The 24,781-nt window shown below is 34.9% G+C and overlaps 1 protein-coding gene across 6 annotated transcripts in view; it reads left to right on the top strand.

The window, feature by feature from the left end:
- Window positions 1-24,781, top strand: part of FAT1 (FAT atypical cadherin 1) — a 175,584-nt gene that overhangs the window by 109,119 nt on the left and 41,684 nt on the right. For 4 of the 6 annotated variants that reach the window (XM_031941398.1, XM_031941400.1, XM_031941397.1 and 1 more), the window contains exons 5-11: window positions 2,743-3,072; window positions 3,515-3,725; window positions 6,200-6,268; window positions 7,564-7,703; window positions 15,603-15,878; window positions 15,997-16,207; window positions 20,571-24,638. In XM_031941398.1, the coding sequence (XP_031797258.1) occupies window positions 2,743-3,072; window positions 3,515-3,725; window positions 6,200-6,268; window positions 7,564-7,703; window positions 15,603-15,878; window positions 15,997-16,207; window positions 20,571-24,638 (5,305 nt within the window). The remainder of the gene's footprint in view (window positions 1-2,742; window positions 3,073-3,514; window positions 3,726-6,199; window positions 6,269-7,563; window positions 7,704-15,602; window positions 15,879-15,996; window positions 16,208-20,570; window positions 24,639-24,781) is intronic. The other 2 variants (XM_031941401.1, XM_023505791.2) reach the window with 1 other exon arrangement.

The raw sequence follows: 24,781 nt of genomic DNA, 5'->3' as shown, positions 1-24,781 counted from the left end.
CACTTTTCTGTGTTAATGCATCTGCCATTGGTTTGGATAATTGAGAATATATTGTATACCTTCTTTTTTAAAAGCTTATAAACATTTTAATATTTATGTGTTTCAAGTACTCTGTATCCATTTTACATTGTTCTCTCCCTCCCCACCCTATATGGAAATTAAAACTTTAATGGTTTTTAATGGCCACTACAATGGAATTGTTTCAAGCAGGATACATATCTGCCAAGGGCAGACCCAGAACTTGTAGCCTTTCCTCAAAGTACCATTCTTTTTTGTTGCACTGAGCATTGCTCCTTATGTAAAAGAGACAGACAGACAGACTTGAACAGTTGAGAGAGGAAAAAATTACGCAGCAGTAAGTTTCATCTTCTCTGTCATCACAGCAGCCGTCCAACATAATCCCCTCTATCCAAGGAGGAGGGAAAATATTCTTGCATATTATTTCCTTTTATCGCAGAAGATAAAAAAAGTATGAAGGAAGAAAGGGAGAGTGCTTAGTAGATGAAAATCTGTTTCTTCCATTCATAAAGCTATTGGTTTGTTAAACAAAAACTTTTTTGGAGCTCTGCTGTTCTGAACAAATTGTTTGTTTCAGCCTTCTTAGAAACTGCCTATGTCTGCTTTGGAAATTCTACTCTACATGTTAAGAAACAGAGTTCACTTTTAATCAATAACTCTCAGCCTTTTCTAAAAAGTCATTAAATAGATAAACATTGCCATTTCTTTCCTACCATGATCCATGATACTGTTTACATAAATTACATCATTGATTTTGGTCTTTGGTTATTGAATTATCGTTGCGATTGATTTTGTGGTCTCTATAGTTAAGATTTCTTGCAGTCTAAACTGGATTCTCTGCTAGTTGTTGAATCTAATATTTTAAGAATTTGTAATTTCAGTACTGTGTACACTGTCTATAAGATGCAAATATCTATTCCCTCTGAAACTTACTATGTGGCAAAAAATATCCATTACTGTGAGCCAATGTGGTGATGAACCTTTCTAAATCTAGTTTTTGCCAGTCTGTAGTAAATAGAAATAAATAGACCCACATTCCAAGCTTTCCATCTAATAATCCTAATCATTTATGTAGCAATAAAGGTTTACATATTATTTTATTTGATCCTCACAAAAACCCTGTAGGGTAAGTGCTATTATTATTCTTATTTTACAGATGGGAAACAGCTTGAGAGATGTTATTTGTCCAAGGTCCTACAGCTCATTAATGTCACATAATCTCCCTCTACCTGTGTGTTGATCTGTTTGGTACCTGCTCTACAACTTAAAGTGTTAGAAAGTTGTCTCAGAGTCCAGTTGCCCAGAGTCACAATTCCTTTTCTTCTACACAAATGAAATAATATTTATAAAGTGCTTAGTATATAATGCCTGGTATAAAGGAGGTGCTTAATCCATCCTACCTCCCTCCATTCCTTCCTTTTTGTAAAACCTTCAAGTGCCATATAAATGTAAATTATTATTAATTAGCTGTTTTCATCCTCCAAAATCTGATCCTTTTCAAGTGATCCTCTCTAAAGGAAGAGAAAAAGGGAGAAAAATGAATTATATTAAGGCCATTGCCTCTTTTCATTAAGGAGAAAATTTCTTCCTAACTCAAAGTGGTTAACATTTATTTTCATGTGCACAGCTAATGATTTCAACTGAATACATTCCTCAGGACTTCCATGTTACTCATACTCAAGTGAGGCTCTTGGGAGGACCTGGTTGGAAGAGAAAACATTTTCATATCTAGTGGAAATTCTGTTCTCATTCAGATCCTTTTAGATTTCACATTCCAAGTTAAATTACATCTTTTAAAATCAGTGTGTGATCCTTGGGCACAGGGAGGGAAGATCTTGGTGCAAAGAAAAATTGAGCAAACATTATCATTTGAGAAAGTAATAGGCTGAAACATATTAAGAGGTTACTACTAAAACAAAAATTAAGTGAGGATTTTTTTTAACCTTAACTCATATTCATGAAAACTAAAGTGATAAGATTGAGATGCTAAATAGCAAACCAATGGCATATAGTTGAGGGGTTTGATATTAAAAATAAACTATGGATTTCTTTTATGGTTCCAATTTTTCCTCTAACCCAATCCATTCTTTATGCCAATGCCTTATAATATATTGTTATGTTCCTTGTCCTTTTTTTAAAGAGTGCTTTTGTTCTTCATTTCCTATAGAATAAAATAAAATAGATACTGCTTATTGTAATAATAATAATAATAATAATAATAATGATAATATTAAATGTTCCTCATTGCCTGGAGAATAAAATAGACTATAAAAAATAATAAATATAGCTAACATTTATACAGTGACTTCTGTATGTCAGGCACTGTGTTGAGTGATTTACAACTGTTACATTATTTGAATCCTTACAGCAATCCTGGGAGGTAAGTACTATTTTTATTCCCATTTTACAGTTAAGGAAACTGAAGCACACAGACTTTGTGTCTGGCTTAGGGTCACACAAGTAGCAAATGTCTGCATCTGGACTTGAACTCAGACCTTCCTGACTCCAGACCTTGCATTCTGGCATTGAAGATGCTTCTATAATATAATGCCAACCTTTCTAGACACACAAAGCCCAACTTTCTTACCTCAAATTTCTTATAATGGCTTGTATTCACTTCTCCTTTGGAATAGTGAAATTATGCTTTAAACAGAAGTTCACTATGGAGGTAGTATATCTAAGGTGAAGATTGATTTTTATTCCTTTTATTTTTTCTTTCAATAGGTGACAGTGACAGATGATGGTATTCCTCCAAAGTCAACTATTGCAAGAGTAATTGTGAAAATCCTTGATGAGAATGACAACAAGCCTCAGTTCTTACAGAAATTCTATAAAATCCGACTCCCAGAAAGGGATAAGCCAGAACGTGAGAGAAGTGCCAAACGAGAACCCATATATCGGGTTATAGCTACAGACAAGGATGAAGGCCCCAATGCAGAGATCTCATATAGCATTGAAGATGGAGATGAGCATGGCAAATTCTTCATTGAACCAAAAACTGGAGTTGTTTCTTCCAAAAAATTTTCAGGAGCAAGAGAATATGATATTCTTTCAGTAAGTCAGCATATTTATTTTGCCTTCCTTTTTAAAATGTACAGCTATTAGAACAGGCTTTATCTAATTTCTTCTACACTTGCCTATTTGCTTTTTTATATCAGGGCATATATTACATAGTAACATCAAATATTGCCTGATAATGTGTCAGAAGCATGAGGGACTTTTTTCCCTTCTTTTCAATTAGGATTTCAGATGTTTATTCCTTGTTTTAAATTCATTTAATCAAGGACTTTATTTTCTTATCAAGCTTCAGACATATGGCAAGCAGACGCAAATAGTAAATTCTCAAATTTAAACTCATTATCAAACCTAGCCAACCATAACTTTAATTAATGGAAAGAATGTTGTGGAACATTGATTTTGTTAATGATTGTGATTTTTGACTTACATAAATATATTTTTTTCTTTCTTTCTCTTCTCCTTTCCCTGAATTTTATAGATTAAAGCAGTTGATAATGGTCGCCCTCAAAAGTCATCAACTGCCCGACTTCATATTGAATGGATCTCCAAGCCCAAACCATCCCCTGAGCCAATTTCCTTTGAAGAACCTTATTTTTCTTTCACTGTAATGGAAAGTGATCCAGTTGCTCACATGATTGGAGTGATTTCTGTTGAACCCCTTGGCACATCCCTTTGGTTTGACATCATTGGTAAGAAAGCTTTCACATTTCCATTGACACTTCATAGATTGAACTTCATAGAACTGGACCTGGTTTTTATCATTATTGTGCTCAGTTCCCATTAGTATATTGGCCTCAAACAAAGTCTGCAAGGAGAAACAGAATTTGCTTCCAAACTGCAACTTTTTATTCTAAAATGTCTAAAAATCAATAGATTTTTTTTTCAAAAAGGCTTATATATTATGTTGTGAGTTTCTCCAGCAAATGTTAATAATTCAGCAAATCCATGATGTGAAACTAACTTTTTCCCTGCTAAATTTCTCTCTCCCTCTCTTCCCCCCTTCCTCACTGCCCTTCTCTCCTCCTCCCTCTTTCTCTCTTTCTCTTTCCCTCTCCTCTTCTCCTTCCCTTTTTAAAATTTTTCTATGAAACTTAATACCCAGGATTATACATTCTTAGGGTAGTAGGTGGCACAATGGATAGACTATTGGGTCTAGAATCTTGAAGACAAATCTTCCTGAGTTCAAATCTAACCTTGGATGCTTACTAGTTGTGTGACCCTGGGAAAGTCTCTTGACCCTGTTTACTTTACTTTCCTTGTCTGTAAAATGAGTTGGAGAAAGAAATGCCAAACCATTCAAGTGTTTTTGCCAAGAAAACCTCAAGTGGGGTCATGAAGAGTTGGACATGACTGAACCATAAATTCTTATTTTCTACCTAGTAAGATGGCTTTCTCTTACTTGTTAGTATATGAATGTGGGGGGAGACCTTCTACACTAAAATTGTTAACATGACTGTTGCTACTAAAGTTTTGAGAATTTGTCTAGGAAAAGAAATTTACATGAAGAAGTGGAAAGGAAAACAAGGACATAAGTATATATTTTTTAGCCCTGATCTACTCTTTATGGCCCCATTTTTTGGGCTTTTCTTGGAAAAGATTCTGGAATGCTTTGCCATTTCCTTTTCTAGTTCACTTTACAGATGAAGAAACTGAGGCAGATAGGAGTAAGTGACATACCTTGGTCACACAGTTTTAATATATGTGAACCAGATGTGTCAGATCTTCCTGACTTCAGCATCACCAGCTTCTTGGTCAGTACGATGTAGAAAATAGATTGCTGAATCAAGAAAGATACTCCAATTTAGGTTTCCACTAAATTGCTTATCAGTTGTGTGACTTTGACAAATCTTCAATTACTTGAACACCAGTTTCATTTGTAAAATGTATAACAAAATGTGCACTACTTGCCTTTTGTTTACAAATTATGGGATGCTGGCAGATCTTCTTCACCTGCCTGACTGTTTCCTCATCAACAAATGAGCACACATACGTGTCCATTATGAGAAAGGTGCATTGTAAAACCCTAAAGCCCTGGGTACCTTAAAACATGAAAAGTAATGTTTGTTGCACAATAGATGAAGGATGGTTTGTATTCATTTCCTGCTTTTAATACATATTAACAGAATTACTATGGCCAAATTATTTAATCTCCATGCCTCAGATAGTTTTGTTACTCGCTAAGTCACAGACATATTGCTGCTCTTCATCAGTAGAAATTCTGCTCATTATATTAACATCACAGGTCAAGACCAAAATGTACTTATCACGCCTCCCTCTTCTTCCTTTCCTCCCCCTTTCTCTCCCTCAGTCCCCGTCTCTCCTCTCCTCCCCTCCTCCCATATATATGTGAAAGAAATGTATATATATGAAAAAAAATTATATATGTATATTGGGAAAATATTATACCTTTATAATAATACAGTTATGAAATATGAATTACTACATTTATAAATTTGCTGCATACTAGTTGTGGATTTTCCAGGAGCTTTGAACCACATAATTTTTGATATTAGTATACAGATCACTAAAGTGAAATGTGAAAAATGCCCTGCAGGTAGCTTACCTATGCAGGTCACTAATGTAAATGAACAAATTTGCTTACACCAGCATTTTTTCTTCGTTTTCAAGACTAAAGTTCTCAGGCAGTGAAAGATATGTGCACAAGGTGTCTTGGCTATTTAAGGAGAATGACAACTCATTTTTTCCCACCTGAAAGTACCTTGTCTTCTGATGATATTGATATTTTGATATTTAGCAACATATGTGATTGGCCTTTCAAAGGACTGACTGTAGGAGAAGGACTAAATCCTCTAGCCCAGTAAGCGCAGGAAGTTGAGGCACATGAACTGCTCCCCAATTCAGGCCTCATGCTTTCAACATGGAGAAGAGAATTCTGCTATTTTGCCTACCTCAACCATTGTAGAAAGTTATTCATCATTACTCATATTACAAGTAGTTTAGTTTTTAAGAAAATAAAAGTCAGTTGCTTAATGAAATGTTTAATAATTATAGTGGTATGGTTGGACTGTTATTGTTCTGTACCATCCCAAAGTGTTTGGTCTTCTGTTGTGCGCATATTAGTGCAATACTCTTCTTTCTTACAATTTGAATTAATTTGATTGCTTGCCTTTCATGCTTGCTTGCTTCTTTTTGGCTGTGCCAGGAGACAGTCTTGCTAGAGAAGTTTTTTACATCTTTCAGATGGCTTGTGACCTGAACTGTACAGCAGAAGGTATCTGCTGAGATCACATAATTTATTACTAGATTATGAGATCTGAAATAATTGTGGTATAGAACTCATTTGTTTTTAGGGGGGACTTTTGTCTTCTTTCTTTTTTCTTTATGATAAGAATGTCTTCCATTCCAAACAAGAACTTGAATGAAGCTTTTATTTAAAAACACAAATTAGAAGCTATTATTTGTCCTTGTTGTGTGGATTATGTCTTAAAAGTATTGACTTCCATTTAATTTTTCATTTCATATTTACAAACTGAAATTTCAATGAAACCCCCAAATTTAATTTTATAAGATCTTAATTTGTATGCTTGTGTATGAAGGATGGTTATTTTGGCTTGTAACTGGAGACATATTTGAAAAGTGCAATTAGGACAAATAACTTTTGTTTTATCTAACATTTCATTAGACTGTTTAAAATGGAGAAATTATTTTCATTGTTAGAATCAAAATTAAGTTAAATTCAGGGGTCAATATTTATCATTAACTGCATTAGTTCTTAATGGCTTAATGGCTTATCTTGTTAGAAAAGTATGCTTTTTAGCATTGTGGTTATTATTAGGAGCAATAACTGGCTCATGTCACTGATTGATGTTTCAACATAATTATTGAGCAGTAATTTAGATGGACAGTTGGAAGACATGAAATGTCATAAAATGAATGGCATTCAGAAAACATATTAGTAATGTATTAAGCATTCTTGCTTTTAGTTTCTGGGATTTCTCCCATTTTAAAATTTTTCTTTCACTTTATTCTAATTTCCATTCATCTCACAATCTGTACTAATCTCTGAGACACTTACTAAATGGTAGGGAATCTACTTTTTTTTTTTTTATCAGCTTTTATCACAATGGTCAATCTAGGAATTTTGAAAGTTGGAAGATGACCTGTCTAGATTTAAATGGTTAAATATCAACCTTCCACACTGAGGGATAGCTTGAGCAAAGTTTTCAAGAAGGAAGAGGTCAGAAAGAGAATGGGAGCCAAATATTTATATAAATTGGCTTCAGTAGTATGAGGTAAAGTGAGAAATGTAAGTCTGAAAGCAGATTATGGATAAATTGTGTATATTTTCATAATCAATGAGGAATTACAGAATCATGAAGTCCCATAGTAGGAAGAGAAGTCAGGTTACCAAATCCAAGAGTGTGTTGAAAGATTTGTTTCATCTTCATTAAGTACCAGAATCCACAAATTCAGTGTGTGTGTGTGAGAGAGAAGGGAGGAGAAGGGCAGGGAGACTATATATGAAGCTAGTCAACTGTTTTTTTTATATTTATCTTTCTCAACAAGGTGGCAACTATGATAGTCGCTTTGATGTGGACAAGGGTACTGGCACCATCATTGTTGCCAGACCTCTTGATGCTGAACAAAAATCAAACTACAACCTGACAGTGGAGGCAACAGATGGAACCACAGCCATCATCACGCAGGTAATTTAATCACTAGTGGTGTGATTATTGAAGGAAGACTGTTCCTTTCCAGATTTATGAATATAATATTCCTGAGTAGAGTCTATGTAAAAGAGAGATGGATTCTGACATTAAACAATCCTAGTAGATTTTAGTATTTCTATTCAGTAAAGAAATCTATACTCTAGATGATTCATTTACATTATAAACTTTGTTTCACCAAGCATGATGGTATCTATCTGTAAACTTTGTTACTGAGAGGCTCAGGCTGTTAAATCAGTTAAACCTTGGAATTCAGAGCTACAGATGGGCTAAGGCCAGTTGGATTTCAGAATTAAAACTTTCACCAATGTGATGAAAGGAGAAGCCTGCCAGGCTGTCATATGAGAGAGGGTCAAAGTGGCCCACATCAGAAATAGAGCAAGTCACAGCTTCCTCCCAATCTTTAGTGGTGTTGGCCCTTGAATGCCTGCTGTATTTCCAAGCCTGGGAGAGGCAGGAGACCCAGATCCAAAGAATAAACAAAAGAATGAATGATCAAACTCTACCTTTTTATTATACTAAAATCATACACATCTTTAAAACATCAAAATATTATCTTTTATTTATTATTCTATTGCAAAAACAGTTATGACAGCAGTATATCTTTTTTTTTTTTTTTTTTTTTTTTTTTTTTATTTAATAGCCTTTAATTTACAGGATATATATACATGGGTAACTTTACAGCATTAACAATTGCCAAACCTCTTGTTCCAATTTTTCACCTCTTACCCCCCCCCACCCCCTCCCCTAAATGGCAGGATGACCAGTAGATGTTAAATATATTAAAATATAACTTAGATACACAATAAGTATACATGACCAAAACGTTATTTTGCTGTACAAAAAGAATCAGACTCTGAAATATTGTACAATTAGCTTGTGAAGGAAATCAAAAATGCAGGTGTGCATAAATATAGGGATTGGGAATTCAATGTAATGGTTTTTAGTCATCTCCCAGAGTTCTTTTTCTGGGTATAGCTAGTTCAGTTCATTACTGCTCCATTAGAAATGATTTGGTTGATCTCGTTGCTGAGGATGGCCAGGTCCATCAGAACTGGTCATCATATAGTATTGTTGTTGAAGTATATAATGATCTCCTGGTCCTGCTCATTTCACTCAGCATCAGTTCGTGTAAGTCTCTCCAGGCCTTTCTGAAATCATCCTGTTGGTCATTTCTTACAGAACAGTAATATTCCATAATTTTCATATACCACAATTTATTCAGCCATTCTCCAACTGATGGACATCCATTCAGTTTCCAGTTTCTAGCCACTACAAAAAGGGCTGCCACAAACATTCGTGCACATACAGGTCCCTTTCCCTTCTTTATAATCTCTTTGGGATATAATCCCAGTAGTAACACTGCTGGATCAAAGGGTATGCACAGTTTGATAACTTTTTGAGCATAGTTCCAAACTACTCTCCAAAATGGTTGGATTCGTTCACAACTCCACCAACAATGCATCAATGTCCCAGTTTTCCCGCATCCCCTCCAACAATCATCATTATTTTTTCCTGTCATCTTAGCCAATCTGACAGGTGTGTAGTGGTATCTTAGAGTTGTCTTAATTTGCATTTCTCTGATTAATAATGACTTGGAGCATCTTTTCATATGACTAGAAATAGTTTCAATTTCTTCATCTGAGAATTGTCTGTTCATATCCTTTGACCATTTATCAATTGGAGAATGGCTTGATTTTTTATAAATTAGAGTTAATTCTCTATATATTTTGGAAATGAGGCCTTTATCAGAACCTTTGACTGTAAAAATATTTTCCCAGTTTATTGCTTCCCTTCTAATCTTGTCTGCATTAGTTTTGTTTGTACAAAAACTTTTCAGTTTGGTATAATCGAAATTTTCTATTTTGTGATCAGTAATGATCTCTAGTTCTGCTTTGGTCATAAAAACCTTCCCCTTCCACAGGTCTGAGAGGTAAACTATCCTATGTTCCTCTAATTTATTAATAATTTCATTCTTTATGCCTAGGTCATGAACCCATTTTGACCTTATCTTGGTGTACGGCGTTAAGTATGGATCAATGCCTAGTTTCTGACAGCAGTATATCTTAAAGACTCTTATTGATGCCTGGTCTTATTTCATATTCTTTCAGAAATACGTACATTTTACTCCTCTTCCTCCTTCTCTCCTCTTCTTTCTTCTCCTGCCCCTTTGCTCTAAGTATACACATGGATATCTTAATCTTAATCTTTAGTTACATATCTATATAAATAGATAAATGTAGCTATAGGTAAATACAATCATATCTATCTGTACAGAAATAAGAACAAAAATAAATGGCTATGTAAACATATATAATTTTATATCTATATGATACTATCAAATGAGATATTTACAAAGACTTAGCTTAGTGCCCGGCATATAGCAAGAAATATATAAATGCCAGCTATTGGTATAATTATAGCTACATCTATAGATTTATATGATTACTTCATCCATTCACTAGTGTACTTTTTTTACACCTTCATTCTGGTAGCATAATTCTAAGACATCCATTAATATTATCCATACAACAAATATTTGTGAAGCTCCCACAATTCCAAAGATACTGTATTAGGCACTGGGGAAATAAAAAGAATGCTAATAATCTACAGTATGTTTTGTTCAACTGTGAAAATCAACATAACTAGAAAAGCATATAATTATACATTTGTTACAAGTTAAAAAGAAGTTTAGAAGTTGTACCAATTATAAATGCTTTGGTTTGAAAAAAATAAATTTAAAATATTTTCATTATGCAAAAAGGGTGTTTTCTATTACTTTGATATTAGAGATTTTGTACTATAGCTACAGGCCATGCACATCTATAGATAGTTTCTTTGTGATGGCTTTATCTAAATTATTTGCTGAAAAACAACCAGGCAGTATGTGGGAAATCTTTTAAATTTGCATGTAAGTAAATCACAAATACATGATGTACACATAGAACAAAAACTATATCTTTGTGTACTGGTGTTTGACAGTTTTGAAAGTGACTTAGGAGGAATAAAAATTTTAAAAAAAGATCAAATGTTAGAGCATGAAATCTTTTTGAATTGAAGTATTCTAGCTTTAAATCATTGTTCTGACTTTAAATAAGAAAGATTGATGTATTTTTTATTGAGTTTGCTATGACATGAACTGTTTGTTCAGTAATGTGTACTTCTTGATAACCTGTTTTCAATGAGTAAGATTAATAGGATATAGTCATTAAAGCTACTTGTTGTTATTTCATTCCACCTTAGTCACTGGATATCTAGTTTGGGTTTGTGCAGGATTGGTGTAAGAATTCTGCTTTGCGGGACAGTGACCAATATAAATGCTGGTCATGATTATTGATTTTTTTCTCAATAATTTTCTGTGTTACATCTGGGACAGCAAAATAAAATGGTTTTCATAGGACAAAAATCTTAAGGAAAAACAAAAATAACAAAAACTTAAATCAAGAAAAATAACTCCCAGTGAATTTATTAAAACAAAATTGCTTAAAAGTTTTATAAGGAAATGAATAGTTTAAAGACTTTTGAATATTATATGACCTGCAGGTGGTATACCCCCAGTTGGAGAAAATCCAGTATTTAGGAATCCATGCTTTAGCACAATAAATGAAATATGAAAATGATCCTTTTATGGGGTCTTGCAGTGTGGCTACTGGCGCTCATTATAAGGAGTTTATGAGGGATAATAAAGAAGCACAATAGTAGAACTCCTAACTGCACTCCCTGAGCTACTAATCACTAACAGCATTGATAAATAAATGCACTTTTGGAAGGCACAGGGAAAAGCTTGGATGGGGGGTGGGGAGTGGGGGGTGGGGGGAGAAACATTCCTAGGGACAAAAAATAGAGGCTAAGCAAAATCCACAGAGCCTCTTTCCCATGGCTCTAGACCCAAGGAGATATACTTTCTTACATAAGAGTTTCTGTTTCAATTTTTGCAACTTTAGAGATCAGATTTGTCACAAAAGGAAACTTGGGCCCTCTCCATTGCTGCATAGCATAGTAAATAATTTCAGTAGCAGTAGCATCCATGGGCCAGAAGAAGTAATGAAATCAGCCCAGCAAAGGAGGAGCAATTTGAGTTTAGGTCTCCAGGTTGGATTTGGAAACAGATTGGGCCCTGTGAAATTGGAGTATAGATTCAGTAAATGTGAAACAAAGTAAGGTATAGAGGATAACAGAAAAGTTATTTGTCAAGGCAAATTCAGGAATACACAAGAAGAGAGAGTCAGGTTTGCTGAGCTAAATTCAGAACCAGTGAGGCTGAGAGGAGAGTGAGCTGGAAGAGGTAAGTCAGGAACAGAGAAGAAAATCCCAGAAAGTTAAATTCTTGATTGCATCTGGTGGTATTTAAGGTGCTGACATGGAGGTCAGCCCCTTAGGACCCAGCCCATCTGTTTCAAGAATGGATAGATTGGAGGGGGCATTATTTAAATTCTTATATGACAACACTGTTAAATGCTAGATACAAATGTAAAAGGGAGGGCTCTATATGCTAATGAGGAAGTAGAGGTCACTTTGTTCTAAAAGTTATAGGATGGTGAGTGGAGCCACAAAGGAATAGATAGACACACCCAATCTAGTAAGAATAAGAGTTATTTGATCATGATTCCAGAACTGGAATTAAGAAAGAGAACATGCTAGTTAGTAGAGCTCTTACTGATGTGTAGAGAGTAGGTAGCTATCTCTGTCTCTCTCTCCCAATACACATATACCATATGTCCCTTGTCTATCCCAGTCCTAATGAATTTAGGTCCTATCTCTTCTAGGATACTTTTATTTCAGGTTTCTGTGATCTCTGTACCCTCTGCATTCATGATGTTTATGATAACCTTTGATCACAGTCTATTCATAGGTTTCTTGGCTATGTGTGATCTCCCCACTGAGAGTAGAAACTACCTGAAGGGATAGTGCAGAAGGGCTCTGGTCTTGATCCTTTTTTGTTTGTCTTATCTATGATTTTAATGAGGTATCTTGGTATTAGTGAAAAGAATGATTGGACTTGGAGTCAAGAGAGATCTAGTTTTAAATGTTCTTCAACACTTAGCTGTGCAACAAATAAATCATATAAGCACACTGGACCTCGATTTTTTTTTATCTGTAAAATGGGAATAGCAATAATAATGATATTATTAACAACTCACTGTTATAAGGTCAAAGGAGATATATGTAACATGGTTAATAAACCTCTGTAAATACCAACTATTATTGTAGCATAAATAATGGCTAATTGATTTGGGGATAATAAAGACCCGAGATATATGGTTGTTACTTTGGATGATATCAGGATTCTAAAAGACCATGAAAGATAACAACGATGAATAGTATCTAAAGGATCTATAAAAACCCTTGGTTCTCCTAACCCCTCACAAAAATTCATCTCAACAAATTGAGGACACACAGGAAGGTGATATGTAGCTTAAATCAATCAGTCAACAATTATTTATCAAGCATCTGCTATGTGCCAAACTTGACAGCAATTCATATTAAAAAAGACTTATGGGCTCCCTTTTTGTAATAACTGCTCAAAACAAGTTATTAATGTATAAATCCTATTCTCAAACCTAAAATGGTGTGGAAGAAACCTAATTAATCATTCATTTTAAATTAAAACAACCATTTTGTGCCATACACTCTCCCAAGCTTACACTGGGAATGCAAAGACTAAAAATTAAAAAAAGCCCCCAGAGGGCTTAAATAAAGAGTTTATATCCTCCCAAATGTTAAATTTGTTGTTTAGGGGAATTCTCATTTAAGTTCAATCTAGATTAAGATCTAGATTTCTCTTCCTTAAATTACTGGACATTTCTTTATGTGACTTCTGATATGCTAAGGACAAGACAGGTACTCAATAAATAATTACTGAAAATTGTTTTCATCTTTAAAATATATGATTTTAAAATGTATTTTACATTCTTAAATGTGAGTTTGAAAATATATTCTGAGGATAAAAATGTGAATCTCTTATAAAATGTATTTCTCGTTTTATGATGGAAGCCATCGGAAAAACCAATTTGATTTGTAACATTCTGGAACACATTGTTCCATTAAGAAAGGTACCTGTATTAGAAATTTAATAATAGGGGCAGCTAGGTGGTGCAGTGGATAGAGCACCGGCCCTGAATTCAGGAGGACCTGAGTTCAAATGTGATCTCAGATACTTAACATTTCCTAACTCTGTGTGACCTTGGGCAAGTCACTTAACCCCAATTGCCTAGAAAGAAAGAAAGAAAGAAAGAAAGAAAGGAAGGAAGGAAGGAAGGAAGGAAATAAAATAACTAATAAAAATATTTTGTGTTAATGAATATTTGTGTAAACATTTTCCTACGTTTAACTTTTAACTATCCAATTCAGATTTCACATGCTTCTCTTACAAAGTCTCCATGATCATTCTGTTTTTACTGAGAAAATGGGTGCTGATAATGTGGTTCTTTCTACAATATTTTCTGATTTGGTTAGCAAATATGTCTCTTGTTTCCTTGACCCATGCACCTCTTCATTCTACAAATAATTTTCAATCTACAGAATTAAATGTTTCACTTAATTTATCATAAGGCTGTGTTGGTTTCCCAGCAGCCGTTTTTGTTTTTACAAGAACTTTTTTCTCCCTATGGTTTCATTAGCTTTTAAGATTATCACCACAGTTTAGTTTAATTATGATAACTTCTTAAAAATTTATTTGGAATTCCTTATGAAAACATCAGTTTATTGTAGAGATTAGTAAACTGTGATTTAAAAATAGGGTCAGGTGTTTAAAATAAGCATCCAGTTTTAAGAAATACATATTCAAATACTGAAACTTAGTGTTTCGAGGTTTATGATTTATTCTACAAGAGGAGAGCAAGGCATATAGTGGACTTTGTGTCAGTATTTGAATCATGCGCTTGGAACTTTGTGACAGTGAACAAATCATTTAAATAAGCACATGAGCCCTTCCTTTCCTCATTTCTATGAGGGGAGGTAACAATACTTGCATTCTCTTCTTCTAGAATTGTTGTGAAATGTGAACTTTGCTAACCTTAAAACATTATATGAATATGAATTTCTGATATTCTCATTCACATTTAATTATTTTATAGAAGCTTGAGTGTTTTGACAGAAAACATTGGCCTTTCTGTGTTTAAAACTCTACAGTTAACTGTAAATTTCTATGAATATTGGAGTTAGGGATTTAAAAAAATTTGTACTTGTAATTTCATTGACTTGACCTCTCATACTTGAATTAAAACTCAGTTCTACCCAAGTAGTTAATTCATATTTTTTGCCAACATATATTGAACTTGAGATTGTCATTCCAGCAAGAGTAACTCAAGTGTTTTATATGTTTTTTTTTAAATGTTTTTGTTGCTTGTACTTTATTGTTCCTTTTTTTATTAATTTTTTATTTTTAGCATTTATTTTTTCCTTAGTGGCATATTAATTTTTCCAAATACATGCAAAGATAGTTTTCAGCATTTTTCTCCCTCCCTCACTTCCCTACCCCCTCCCCAAGACAGCAAGCAATCTAATATAGGTTAAATATGTGTAATTCTTTTAAACATTAGCATTCATTTTTTTAAAAAATTGATTTCCAAATTCTTTTCTTCCTTCTAGTAGCCTCCCCTCCCATTGAGAAGTAAAACAATATGATATCAATTTTACATGCAGAATATATTTCCATGTTAATCATATTGTAGGGAAATAAAAATGGAAAAAAATGCTTCTGCCCTCAGTTCATTAGTTCTCTCTAGAAGTAGATGGCAGTTTTTGTCTTTTAAATTTGTCTTGTATCAGTCTTGTTACAGTATTATTGTTACTGTCCATTGTTCTCTTGGTTCTCCTTTTTTTTTCCTTTTTTAAGCTTGATAACCTTGCTCAGCAGTGTTCACATTTAAATTTCAGGTGCTCATCAAAGTGATAGACACAAATGATCACCGACCTCAGTTTTCAAAGTCAAAATATGAAGTCCTCATTCCTGAAGACACAGTGCCTGACACAGAGATTTTGCAAATCAGTGCTACAGACAAGGATGAAAAAAACAAATTGATCTATACTTTACAGAGTAGCACTGACCCCCTGAGCCTCAAGAAATTCCGCCTTGACCCTGCAACTGGTTCACTTTATACAACAGAGAAGCTCGATCACGAGACTGCTCACCAGCATATCCTCACTGTGATGGTGAGTGTTCTCGTTTTCTACCATCTCTGGTAATGGGTTCTTCCATTACAGACAAATCTGTTGTGACATTGCCATACATTTGTCAATAGCTTTGGTGTTGTTATGCTGCTTATTTCAGGTACGAGACCAAGATGTACCTGTCAAGCGCAGTTTTGCCAGAGTGATCGTCAATGTCAGTGACATGAATGACCATGCCCCTTGGTTCACTAGTTCTTCCTACCAAGGGAGGGTTTATGAGTCAGCTGCGGTGGGATCTGTTGTGTTACAAGTTACAGCCCTGGACAAGGATAAAGGAGAAAATGCTGAAGTTTTGTATTCTATTGAATCAGGTATGTTCACAGTGGTCTAAAGATTTCTTTTCACCTTAAGTCTATTGGGCTATTCCCCCTATATTTTCTAAATTTACTTCCACTTTATGAAAAGAATTTAAATGGCATATCTGCATTTATCCTTATTACAGTTTGTGCCCATTCTCATAAGTCCAGTTTTCCTCTGAATCTCAAGGAGAGCTTGTTTCTTGTTTTCTTAACATAAGATGAGGCAAGAATCTGGACTCTTTAACATATCATTTTCCCTTTAGGGGTATTTAATTTTGGACATAGCAGAAGATTTGTCCAGAAGAGAATTTTGAGACTGATATGCTGTTTCTTCTATGCATAGACCTCCTCGAAACCATCAGGGTCTGAATATCATTCTAGAAGTTAGATGGTGATAAGCGTGATTAGACTGTTAGCTCCTCAAGAGCAGGGACTCTTTTGCCTTTTATTATATTCCCAGCATTTGGTACAGTGTGCTTGGGAGATGCTTATTTAATATTTTATTGATTGACAAAAAAAAAGGGGGCCATGACTAGGAAGGAGATTTCTTGGCACAGTAAATTAGGTGGATCTGAAAGCAGGTTCAAAAAAGGCAAGAAAGATAATAGAATATACTTAGGGAGTATTTCAAATAAGCAGTTAAATCCATTGAGGTTAGATGTGCAAGGAGGTACAAGTAGGATAGTGCCTAATGTTTATGCCAAGTATTGAGTTTAGTATAGAAGTCAGAGTGGCTGCTGAGAAAGGTCAGTGACCACTGCTGCTGGTGGAAGAGTGTATGCTTTCAGCCTGCTGAGTGTGGGTGATCCTGGGGCACTGGATTTCTCAAAATAATAAGAAACACTTAGTCCAGCTGTCCCAAAAGTCTTAGTACAGTTTTAAGTTTTAAAGGCTTAAAGACTTTGAAAAAGCAACATGGTGTAGCTGATAGTAAACTGACTTCAGAGTCAAGAAACCCTTTGTTCAAATCATGCCTTATCTATTTAGTGACTGAATGGTCCTGGGCAAGTGACCTAACCTCTTAGTGCCTCAGGAAACTAAGACTATAAGATTGTAAAGAGCAAGTACTTATATTAATACTGGTAGAGGGCATTAAATTTGTTTTACTATCCAATATCCAATATTGCTTTAAACATTGCAAAGATATTGTAAAGTTATTATCTTATTTAAAATCTAATGTTAGGATTTTGGTTGCAATCTATTTCAAAGTTGATATGTTATAAAGAATTATTTGACTTTTGTTGTTGTTACACTATTGTATTACACTATTTGTCATACTATTATTTTACACTATTTGTTATACTGTGAACTGAAGTTGTATAACCAGTGACCATAATGTTTTTTGATATTAGGGAATTTTACCTTTATTAATTTACTGGGGGGCGGGGAGTGGGGAATCAAAAGCTTATGGAAGAAGAGTTGTCTTCAGTTTCTTGGGAAAAGAATTAATAAATTAGCATAGGGACTTAGAGTCTCCTCAGCCACACTGAGTTACGACTACAGAGTGTTACCTGCAAGTGAATCTTGCCCCTAATTTGAGGCAAGAATGGAGATGATGGGGTTACCTAGCTATGATTTATTAATCCACACTTTAATTGTTCATTAGAACTTGCTTTTGAATTTGTGTCTTCATGTTAATCCCACTTCCCAAGCACTATGAGAAAATGAAGAAAATACTGAGAAAACATACATTTCTTGGGCAGTGTGTTTTCTTTGGGGCCACTCTTAAACTAGCACCAGTGGTTATTTTATTTATACTCATTTTTGAGTTTGGACAGAAGAGAGTTCCTCCTCCCTAGTCATTACCCTTTTTACAGCAATTGTGGAGTACGGGAGTCCTTTTTTCTGAGCATTCATTCTAAAACAGTACCTGTGCATATTTTGTATTTATATAGTTTTTTCCTAGTCCTAAGGACTAATTGAGACATGGACCTTACCTGTAGATCATATAATCAAAATATAAGTAAAGAACTAGGGATCATAAGAAGATCCTTATTTTTTATTAAATTGGGGGTGGGGGAGCTTTATTACTTAATCTGTTTAAAAACTAGTTCTCATTTATATTCTTAAATACTCAAAATAGAAAGCATTATTCCCAAGAAGGATAATAATGGTGCTTTTAATGGAAATTTTAACATTTATTATCCTTTAGAATTGTACCCTTGAGTTAAGGAAAGTTGGTTTGAGCCTTCCAGAAATATAGCATCTAGATCTAAGTCTAAGACCAACATTCCTCTGGTCCATTCCTGAACATTCCAGTAGAATAATTTGGACACATACAAACAGATTGAATTTTTGTAGGAGTAAATGTTAAACTTTTCCTTGGCTTTGCTTTTGTATAATTGTTAACAACTGGGAGGTTCCAATAGGATGGTTGGTGCCTAAACATATGGCAAGCACATTCTTTAGATGTTTGTAATGGCTGATAGGATTAGTAATCTGGTATTCTAAGACTGGAACTGTGTGCAAAGTCACAGTTAATAGAAAAAGATAATAAATCAGCAACCTACTCATGCATAATTTGAACTTTAAAAAAAAAGCTATTGTCTTGGATTTGATAATATAAAAGTTATTTTCATGGTCCTACACAGTTACTTTCTAGGAAGCAGCTGCTATTGAAATGCTGGAAAATCAATTTTTTTCCATTCACATAAAGGGTTTATTCATAATCATCCCCTTCTAATATATATCTTGTGGTAGTCATTAATTTTCAAAAGATAAGTCAATAATAATAGTTGACATTTATTTGGCATCTTAAGTTTCATAAAAAATTTCACATACATGATCTCATTTATATTTATCTTCATTATACAGAGGAGAAAAATAGACTGATAGTTGTGTCTAATGTACCAATGATATTACATAACTAGTATCACAAGAGAATTTAGATCCAGGTCTCTCTTGGTTCCAGCATGTTTTTTAGCAAAGCACTTTTCATCAAGTATATGGTATTTGTGTTTTGAAAAGGTGATAATAGAAGGGCCATGTTTGAACTAATTCAAGAGGAATTATAGGATCATAGACATAGATCTGGAAAGGTCCATTTCCAGGATACCTAAATATTGTTTCATGACCTGCATACCTTTTGCAGTTTGGTGAAACCTCTGGACTCCTCAGAATAAGGTTTTTAAATGCTTAATATAAAATATATAGAATTGCAGCAGAAATCAATTACCTTGAAAATAAGAATCAATCCCTGTTTTAATCTAGCATCATCCTACTTGTAATACTCAACCATAGACAGAACTTAAAGTCAGGGTCCATGGCTCTTTTCAGTGTATGACATTGATCACTGGGTGAAGAAACAGTTATCCAAAGGGCATTTTCATGACTACTTGAGTTTTCACTAGAGACATAAATAATCTTTCTCTTGTGATCTTGTTTGTTTAAATTTGTTCAAATAAGGCAGATTTTGTTAGGTCAGTACTTGGAACTGTTTCTAGTTTCAATATTATTATATCTTTTCAGCACTCTGCCTGGAGGGATATATACTAAATCTCTCATTTTTTATTAAGTTTCTTTATGAAAATGTAATTACATTAAATACATTCAAGGTTAGAACATTATAGTTCCAATGTAGTTAATCAGTAAATCCACATATTTGTTGAATGCTTACCACATCTCTAGCATTAGGAGGGAGGTGTAAGGATGTTCTTTAAAAGATTGGCGGATTAAGTTTAAATAAGCATCTTATTTTAAATTATTGGTTCACAAAAACTATTGCTTCAAACTCTTATAACTAAATTATATTAAGTAACACTAAAGATAATAAAATTACAACTTTATGTAGAGATTGGTAAAGTTAAATTGTGATCCTAAGGAAGTTTTTATTATAAATATAAATAGGCTCAAGAATGGTCTAGATTAATTGCTGAATATCTTGGTACTACATTTGAGAAAGTGGCAATAATTTAGATAGAATACTTCCTAACCCAAATCTATGAGAGTCACCAACAATAAAGCACTGAACTCCATTGGCCATCATATTGGCCATGGTATATGGTATTTTGTATATTATGTTATGTTTGTGATTTATGGAGAAACTATAAAAAGTATAGATTTTCTATGAATTAAAAATAAAGCAGGAAAGCTCTTCCATTCCATTATTGAATATTTTCAGTATTCCTCTTTCAGGTTGGTTTTTAAATATGTATTTCATATACCTGTCACTGTTTACCTTTTCATTTCTTCTTACCTCCATTAGACTGTGAACTCCTTGAGAATGGAAACAATTTTTTTGGCCTTTCTTTATATTCCCAGTACTTAGCACAGCACCTAATATATTTCATTAAATGCATGTTGACTGACTGACCTTTGCATCCTTTTCTCTAAAAAATACATATAATAAAACTTCTCTCTCTCTCTCTTTTTGCAGGGAATATTGGGAATTCCTTTACTATCGATCCTATCTTGGGTTCTATAAAGACTGCCAAAGAGCTTGATCACAGTAACCAAGAAGAATATGATTTGATGGTGAAAGCTACAGATAGAGGGAATCCTCCAATGAGTGAAATAACTTCTGTGCACATCTTTGTCACTATCTCTGATAATGCCATCCCCAGGTTTACCTCTAAAGAATACTCTACTGAAATCAGTGAAGCGGCTTCTATTGGTAGCTTTATTGGGATAATTAGTGCACATAGTCAGTCATCTGTGGTATATGAAATAAAAGATGGAAATATAGGTGATGCATTTGATATTAACCCCAATTCAGGAGTTATAATAACTCAAAAAACTCTGGATTTTGAAACTCTCCCCTTTTACACCCTGATAGTGCAAGCGACGAACATGGCTGGTTTGTCTGCTAATACAACTGTTTGGGTGCATCTTCAGGATGAGAATGACAATGTGCCAGTCTTTATGCAGGCAGAATACACAGGACTCATTAGTGAATCAGCTTCAATCAATAGTGTGGTCTTAACAGACAAAAATGTCCCACTAGTCATCAGAGCTATGGATGCTGATAAGGAATCAAATGCTCTGCTTGTTTATCAAATTGTTGAGCCTTCTGCCCACAAATATTTTGCCATTGACTCAAGCACTGGTGCCATTCGAACTGTACTCAGTTTGGATTATGAGGAAGCCCATATTTTCCATTTTACTGTGCAAGTCCATGACATGGGAACCCCACGTTTATTTGCAGAGTATGCAGCCAATGTGACAATACATGTAATTGACATTAATGATTGCCCTCCTGTATTCTCCAAAATGTTATATGAATCATCTGTTTTGGTGCCAACGTACAAAGGAGTAAAAGTCATCACAGTAAATGCTACAGATGCTGATTCGGTTGCTTTTTCACAGTTAATGTATTCCATTCCTGAAGGTAACATTGGTGAGAAGTTTCTCATAGACCCTAAGACTGGTACCATAACTGTACAAAACACAACCCAGTTAAGAAGTAGATATGAGTTGACAGTCAGAGCTTCTGATGGCAAGTTTACAAGCCATACCTCTGTAAAAATCAATGTGAAAGAAAGCAAAGAGAGTCAGCTAAAGTTTACCCAGAACTCTTATTCTGCAATAGTGAAGGAGAATTCCACAGAGGCCAGAACCATTGCTGTTATTACTGCCATTGGGAATCAAATAAATAAGCCTTTGTTTTATCATATCCTCAACCCCGACAACAGATTTAAAATAAGTCACACATCAGGAGTGATCTCAACCACAGGCATACCATTTGATCGTGAGCAGCAAGAGGCTTTTGATGTGGTCGTAGAAGTGACAGAAGAACACAAGCCTTCTGTGGTGGCTCATGTTGTGGTAAAAGTCATCATAGAAGACCAAAATGATAATGCACCTGTATTTGTCAACCTTCCTTATTATGCTGTTGTCAAAGTTGATGCTGAGGTGGGCCATATCATCCGCTGTGTAACTGCTGTTGACAGAGACATTGGTAGAAATGGGGAAGTGCACTATTACCTTAAGGAACATCATGAACACTTCCAAATTGGGCCTTCCGGTGAAATCTCCTTGAAAAAGAAATTTGAGCCAGATACCTTAAATAAAGAATATCTCATCACCATAGTAGCAAAAGATGGGGGTGACCCAGCTTTCTCTGCTGAAGTCATTGTGCCAATTACAGTTATGAACAAAGCAATGCCTGTTTTTGAAAAAGCTTTTTACAGTGCTGAAATCCCTGAGAATATTCAGTTGCATAGCCCAGTTGTCCATGTCCAAGCCAACAGCCCAGAAGGACTTAAGGTCTTTTACAGCATTACAGAGGGAGATCCGTTTAGTCAGTTTACTATCAACTTCAATACTGGAGTTATAAATGTTATAGCTCCTTTGGATTTTGAATCTCATCCTGCATATAAATTAAGCATCCGAGCAACTGATTCTTTGACTGGGGTTCATGCTGAAGTGTTTGTTGATATAATAGTCGAGGATGTCAACGATAACCCCCCTGTCTTTGCACAGCAGTCATATACTACAACTCTGTCTGAGGCAACTGTTATTGGAATGTCTGTTGTTCAAGTTCATGCTACAGATTCAGATTCTGTACCTAATAGGGGGATTTCTTATCATTTGTTTGAGAATCAGACCAAAAGTCCTGACCATTTCCATATTGATGGCAGCAGTGGCCTCATTTCATTGGTAAGAAGCTTGGATTATGAAGAGATTCAGGAGCATAAGCTGCTGGTAAGGGCTGTTGATAGTGGTATGCCCCCATTGAGTAGTGACATGATTGTGACAGTGGACGTCACTGATCTCAATGACAATCCACCATTATTTGACCAGCTTCTTTATGAAGCTAAAATAAGTGAGCAGGCCCCCCATGGACATTTTGTGACATGTGTAAAAGCCTATGATGCAGATAGTTCAGACATTGACAAACTGGAATACTCCATCCTGTCAGGTAATGAGCATAAGAATTTTGCAATTGATAGCAAGACAGGTATAATTACCCTTTCAAACCTGCGCCGACAGACCTTAAAGCCATTTTATAATATGAATGTTTCTGTGTCTGATGGAGTCTTCAGGAGCTCAGCCCACATTGAGATTATTGTAATCCAAGCCAATTTGCATAGCCCCATTTTCATGCAAAATGAATATGAAGTAGAGCTGGCTGAAAATGCCCCTTTGCAGACGCTGGTGTTTGAAGTAAAAGCAACTGATGAGGATTCTGGAATTTATGGCCAAATTACCTACCACATTGTAAATGACTTTGCCAAAGATAGATTTTACATAAATGAGAGAGGACAGATATTTACCTCTGAAAAACTTGACCGTGAAACTGCAGGAGAAAAGGTAATTGCAATTCGACTAATGGCCAAGGATACAGGAGGAAAGGTTGCATTCTGTACCATCAATGTAATCCTTACAGATGATAATGATAATGCTCCTCAATTCCGGGCGACCAAGTACAAGGTGACCATTGGTTCTGATGCCCCAAAGGGTACATCTGTCATTAAAGTGCTTGCATCAGATGCTGATGAAGGATCCAATGCAGACATCATGTACTCCATAGAAGCAGATTCTGAAAGTGTCCAAGAGAATTTGGAAATCAACAAACTATTTGGAATAATTACAACAAAAGAAAGCTTGGTTGGCTTAGAAAATGAAATTTTCACTTTCTTTGTGAGAGCAGTAGATGGTGGGTCTCCTTCAAAAGAATCAGTTGTTCCAGTTTATGTAAAAATCCTCCCACCAGAAACCCCCCTTCCCAAATTTTCCGAGCCTTTTTATACCTATACAGTCTCAGAAGACCTGCCTATTGGAACTGAAATAGATGTTATCAGAGTAGATTATAGTGAGCCTGTGTTATATAGCTTAACCAAAGGGAATACACCTGAGAGCAATGGAGGTGAAGTCTTTGTCATTGACAAACACAGTGGGAAATTGAAACTAGAGAAGAATCTTGATCATGAGACGATGAAGTGGTATCAATTTTCAGTGGTAGCCCAAAGTACCCATGAAGACTCTGAAGTTGTGTCTTCTGTAGACATCAGTATTCAGGTGAAAGATGCTAATGATAATAGTCCAATCTTAGAGTCCAATCCATATGAAGCATTTATTGTTGAAAACCTACCAGGGGGAAGTAAGGTCATCCAAGTTAAGGCAACTGACCTTGATTCAGGAACCAATGGCCAAATCCTGTATAGTTTAGATCAGTCACAAAGCTTGGATGTCATTGAGTCTTTTGCCATAGATATGGAAACTGGATGGATTACAACTCTTAAGGAACTTGATCATGAAAAGAGAGACAAATACCACATTACAGTGATTGCATCAGATTATGGGGAGAAAGTTCAGCTGTCTTCCACAGCAGTTGTGGAAATTTCTGTAACAGATGTGAACGACAATCCTCCACGTTTCACTGCAGAAATTTACAAAGGGACAGTGAGTGAAGATGATCCACCTGGTGGTGTAATTGCTATCTTAAGCACTACTGATGCTGATACTGAAGAGATTAACAGACAAGTGACTTATTATATAACAGGTAAAAAAAAAAAAAAAATCACCATAATTGTTTAATAGATGTAGTCAAATTTTACAAAATCAATGAATCACAGTTTTCAAGGATCAGACATTCTAGAGAAACAAATTACAGTAAATGGGCAGGGAAGAGAAGGTTTTAGTTGT

Source organism: Sarcophilus harrisii, chromosome 6, assembly GCF_902635505.1.
Source record: "Sarcophilus harrisii chromosome 6, mSarHar1.11, whole genome shotgun sequence".
Taxonomy (NCBI): Eukaryota; Metazoa; Chordata; class Mammalia; order Dasyuromorphia; family Dasyuridae; genus Sarcophilus; species Sarcophilus harrisii.
This window is presented reverse-complemented; position numbering and strand designations above follow the sequence as displayed.